The sequence below is a fragment of the Dipodomys ordii genome, unplaced genomic scaffold (genome assembly GCF_000151885.1).
Source record: "Dipodomys ordii isolate 6190 unplaced genomic scaffold, Dord_2.0 Scaffold230, whole genome shotgun sequence".
Classification (NCBI taxonomy): Eukaryota; Metazoa; Chordata; class Mammalia; order Rodentia; family Heteromyidae; genus Dipodomys; species Dipodomys ordii.
In genome coordinates this window covers 652,092-657,694 of record NW_012267446.1, presented here as the reverse complement: position 1 = coordinate 657,694, position 5,603 = coordinate 652,092, and the positions used below count along the sequence as shown (strand labels likewise).

Genomic DNA, 5,603 nt, shown 5'->3' with positions numbered 1-5,603 from the left:
TTGCTGGAAACTTAAAAAACCTATAAGAGCAAACTGGAATAGCAATTAAGCAATTATTTTGGTGATCCTAATTTCTTCACTTTGAGGCAAATGTTAAGAACAATTTTACTTTTAAACTTTATATCCAAAAATCCATTCCTAATTTTTAAGCCTCCTATTAATCTCTTTTATTATTTTTTTAGTTTAGTTTTTAGTTACATTTTTTAAAATCCCTTAAAATTTTGAGGGCAAGTGTCACTCATTGTCTCTTGGCTGCTTGTTTTAAAACAGATATAAATTAAAACTTTTAAACTCAAATGACAATTTTTTCTTAATATAAGAATTACATTCACCATCACTGTACCAAGAAGCAAAACTTAACACCTTTATGATTTTAAAACCATATCCTAATTGTAAAATGTCATTGAAAGCAAGTCACATTATACAAAAACATTTTTTAACCCACTATTTATGTCCAAGGGCCAGTTTTAGCAATACTAATCAGATCATCACATCACTTGTAAGTGTTTAGACATAAACTGTTACAGGTGTGTTTGCATTGGGCTCTCTGCTTATGGACAAAAGACATGAGATCAGAATACTTCTGGTAAGTTGTCCTCTTTGACAAGGTAAACATCCATTTTATTTCACTGAGAGCCCGGGAACAGGTCCCTTGTACCTTAGCCTCTTTCCTTAGTAATTACTCAATACTTACTTCCTTTACTATCAGTGTATGTTGAATGTATAAGGGCAACTATCTTTTTATTATTAGCACAAAGTGGTAAGTTTACACTTCATAAAGGGCCAAAAGTTATTGGATCTGAAGTTTCCTTGTTCCTACTTCTCTAGTGGACAACAAATAAGTCTTCATAATGCTTGATGCAGACATTTGACATGGTAGTCTAACACTCATTTCTTTTGTTTAGTTAGGCTATTTTGGTTCTCATTGAAGCTTTATGGTAGTAAAATTCATCAGTACCCTTTTGTTGTATACACACTAATCCAGAAATGACATTCAATACAAAAGCAAATGCTTACAGAACATTGAGCACTCTTTTCTTTGAGTCACTGTAAAAAGAATGATCGGTTTGGCTTCCACACATTTCTGTCTCTGGGCAGATGCTTTTATGTTTTCCAGCAATGGCCCAGCAGAATTACAGACAGTGTTGTGTGTGTCTCTGTGATGCATGAGTCAGTGACATCACTCCATTAACCCACAGTTACAGCATTGAATGACATCAAGATCTCTGGACTCAGCGAAATGAGCTTGCTTGTCCTTTGGAGTCCTGACTGTATAATGCAGTGTTGACTTGATAATATTCCCACTTCAAGCTCCTCAACACTTCTGATTATTTAAGAGGCTCTTCTGAATCATGCCAGTTCTTGTAGAATTTTAAAGAACATTGAGAGATACAGAGTCTGAGCCTATCTAATGTTTTGTCCTCTCTTTGAGGAGCTTTTTCTCTTCTTATAAATGATTCTGTTTCTCAACCATTAACATTGAGGATTCTTAGAGACTGGGATGACAAGGCGCTTCTTGGCACTCTGTACTTTTGGTTTTCAATAAGAAATAATGATCAATAAGCAAACTGTTGCTCTAGCTGCTCATTTGGACAGCTCTAGTTATGTTGATGCATGCACATTTCTTCCCTAAAAAATATATTTAAAGACTCCTCTGGGAAACTGAAACATATTAACATCTTGCTCTAAAATTCTTAATGAAGGAAGAGAGAGAAGGAGAGATTTTCTGAAGAAATGCATACAGTAATATAGCAAAATAGAAAATATGTGAGGAGAAATAGACAGTGATGCCAGAGAATAGACTCGAGGTACCATAATGAAAGCATGGGAACATTTCACAGCATAACGTTCAGATACTAGTATCCTTAAGAATATAATGATATGCAAGCAGCAATATAGCATAGGTAGGAAGAATAATTGAGACACGAAAGAGAAAGGAAGAAGCACAGTAGATAGTGTACTCATTCAGAAGTATGATAGCATAAAGGACATATTACACTGAAGGAAGCATAAAATATACATATTAGAATGAAAATTTAGGAAGTCTTGTTAGGAATTTGATATGACTCCAACATAACCAGAGGAATGAATGAGAGTAACTACTTTGTTCAAAGAATTCCTCAAATTAAACTAAGATGTGACTATCAAATTGGTACAGATTGTTCTCAGAGCTTCTAAACATTGTAGGCAACACTTATGTTCATCTTAATGTCTGTTTCTTCCAGACTGTGAGCTCTCCCTGAACCTGGACAGAGAATTTCTCTCAGGTCTTATCAAGATGATGTAGCACTTGGGGGCAAAGATGCAGCCCAGGAGACCTCCACTGGAGGCCAAGATGGAGAAGACCTCCATGGCCACTATGACCTTCCCCTTGGTGCTGTGGTAGACAGGCAGGAAGGTGAGCCACACACTGCAGAACACCAGCATGCTGAAGGTCAGGAATTTGGCCTCATTGAAGGTGTCAGGCAGGTTCCTGGCCAGAAAAGCCATTGTGAAGCTGGCCAGGGCTAGGAAGCCCAGGTATCCCAGGACACAGTAGAAGGCAGTGAGGGAGCCCATGTTGCACAGGATGATAACATGGCCATGTTCAGAATGTACATCTGTGTCCACAAAGGGAGGAGAGATTCCCAGCCAGAGGCCACAGAGGGTCACCTGGATGAGGGTGCAGATGGGAATGATGAGGTTAGGAGCCCGGGATCGCAGCCACTGCCTCATGCTTCTCCCTGGAGCAGTGAGCGTGAAGGCAAGAACCACAGTGATGGTCTTGGCCAGGACTGTGGAGACAGCCACAGTAAAGACTACTGCGAATGTGGTATGCTGGAGGATGCAGGAGGCTGTGTGGGGACGGCCAAGGAAGAGCAAGGAACAGAGGAAGCAGCAGATGAGGGAGATGAGCAGGATGTAGCTGAGGGCCCGGTTATTGGCCTTGACAATGGGGGTGTCTTGGTGCTTGATAAACACCCCAAGAACAGCAGCTGTGAGTACAGAGCAGCAGAGAGAAGTGCAGGCCAGAGACATGCCCAGGGGGTCTTCATAAGCCAGGAAACTCTCAGTTTTCAAGAGGCAGGTGTTTCTCTCAGTGTTGGCCAACTGATGATCTGGACACCTCACACACTGCTCCATGTCTGGTGAGGAGTAAGAATCGCTGTTAATCTGGGTTCCATAATTCTCTTTCCTCTCATCCCCCTTCATTTAAATAGCTCATTTTCCCTGATTCACCAGGTGACCTGTATTTAGTTCAATACAAAGTAGAGTAACTCTCTATATCAAAATACTTTCAGGTGAATTCTGTTTCTAACATTTCTTGTTCTTTCCTTCCTCCATTTCCCTTTTTTCTGTTTATCTCCTTCCTTCCTTCCTCTGTTCCTTCCTTCCTTCTTGCCTTATATACTTTTTCTCTCCCTCTTGCCTTTCCTTCCTCCTTCCATCCCTCCTTTCTTTCTAACTTCCTTCTTTCTTTGCTTCTGTTTTTCTTCCTTCTTTCCTTCCTTCCTTCCTTTCTGGCTTTCCTCCAGTGCTTTAACTCTGGCCCTGGGAATTTTTTCAGAGTATTCATGCCAAAACCACCACTCTACCACTTGAGCCACAGCTTCAATTACACTTTTTTGGGTGCTTAATTGTGGAAAAACATCTTTATTAGTTTCCTGCCCATCATTGCATCTAAACTCCATTGTAAAATCTCAACTTCCTGAGTTGCTTGGATTAAGGGGTAATATATAATTACCTAACCTTATGTGCTGCATTCTTGACAGGTTATATCACTCTGGCTCTCTGCTACTCATTCAAGAAATAATGGAGAATAGAGAATTACCCTAATCATTTCAGGTTTACCAAGAGGGTCTAATCCACACCTCAATCTACTTCTTATACCAAGCACAAACTTCCTGAGCATTTATCTGTGTCAAGAACAATTTTCCTCTACTGATATGATAGGGTCTGGAAAAGACCAGCTGGATGATGGAGAAGAGAAATGAAATGGACATGGTAAACTACTTCTGAATCTTTTATAGTTGAAGAATTGTTAGTCAATCTAGTGCCAGTGTAAGACATGGAGTTATCATAACAAAGTCCCTTGTATTATTAGTGTTTGCTAAATAGAAAATCAATTTTAATTAGAAAAGAGCAGCACTGGGCACTCAAAAATGAAAGACTGTGTTAGATCTAAAATTCCATGATGATTTTCACATCATTTCAAAGATCAACAACTGGTCCTTGATATTTTCTATTTTTCCTTTTTTTGTTTTCTTTTTACAGTCTTTTACTTTTATTTTCTCCATTTCTCCTTTTTTACTAAATATATATATTAATTTATTTATTGTGAAGATACTGTACAGATGGGTTACATTTACATGAGTAAGTTAATGAGTATATTTCTTATGAAGCATTATTACCCACTCCTTTGCTTTTTATATGTTTTTCATTGTAAAAATACTGTACAGAGGAGTTACAGTAAGGTAATGAGTAAGGTAATGAGTACATATCCTATCAACATTGTTGCCTCCTCCTTTGTTTTTCTCCTACCATCCCTTCTTTCCCCACCATCCCAAGTTCTCCCTAACCCCCACCCCCAACCCCAGTCAAAGTTGTAAAGTTCATTTTCAACATAGTGTCTTGTATATCTCATTGTTACTATGGGTCAACCTGTATCCCTATTTAAGCAGTTTGTTTTTTCCTTCCCCTCCCCAAACTAGAAAACTGTGTATACAAGATGCAGGGGACCAGAATCCAATACTGTGAAAACATGGGTTATACTGTGTGGGGGGAAAGGAACAAACCACAGAAACCAAAAAAACACATAGTACATTATAAATACATTTTAAAAAGAAAGAAAAAAACACTTGTGTCCCTATCTTTGGGTTTATTTCACTTAACATTTTATATGGTCATATGTACATAGCTTTTTCCCTTTTCTGCTTTTCCTAGACATGTACTAGTTCTTCCAAATAAGGGAAACCATTGGTGAATATTTTCTTTAAATATAAAAAATGTGACTGAGGAGAGAGGAACAGGGCTATTCTCAAGATGAATCCTGTAATAGACAAGAAAAAAATATATATGTATGCATATAAAATGGAGGGGCACTGGCTTGTTTCTTCTAAGGAGAAATATGGTTAACAGTAATCATGGAATTCTGCATGAAGGGGAATATGTGTTCCTGCCATGCTACTGTAGATCACTCCACTGGCTTGCATGGACTGAAGGGTAGGAAGCAGAGATGAGGAATTTCTCTATAACTCACAGACCCACCTGTCACATTAGAAATCTCATTCTCTGAGCAAGGAATGCAGTCAAAGCAACAGGTAGCATTTCCCTCCAGAGAGGTCTTCCTGAATCCAGGACCACAGCTCTCAGTGCAGACAGACTGTGGAGCCTGAGAACATTCAGATGAAGGTTAGGGACATTTCATCTTTTTACCTGACATCCAAGACACTCTGGAAAAGATTTTCAAAGCACATAATCTTTATATACATATAGCCAATGAATTGATTGAGCCTTCTTACAATTTCATCTAACAGGACCAGGAGAACATGTGGGTCCTTTACACACAGCCTCTCAAGCCATCAGGAAGTCATGGAGCATTTAAGAGGTGGATGTTATTTCTA

The 5,603-nt window shown here is 38.8% G+C and overlaps 1 protein-coding gene across 1 annotated transcript in view; it reads right to left on the bottom strand.

Annotated features, from left to right (window-relative positions):
* Positions 1-2,205: 2,205 nt before the first annotated feature.
* Positions 2,206-5,603, bottom strand: part of LOC106000624 (vomeronasal type-2 receptor 116-like) — a 25,095-nt gene continuing 21,697 nt past the window's right edge. Inside the window, exons 5-7 of the mRNA XM_013035905.1 lie at positions 5,248-5,371; positions 3,948-3,950; positions 2,206-3,125 (exon numbers count right to left, since the gene is read on the bottom strand). Coding sequence (XP_012891359.1) covers positions 2,206-3,125; positions 3,948-3,950; positions 5,248-5,371 — 1,047 coding nt within the window. The remainder of the gene's footprint in view (positions 3,126-3,947; positions 3,951-5,247; positions 5,372-5,603) is intronic.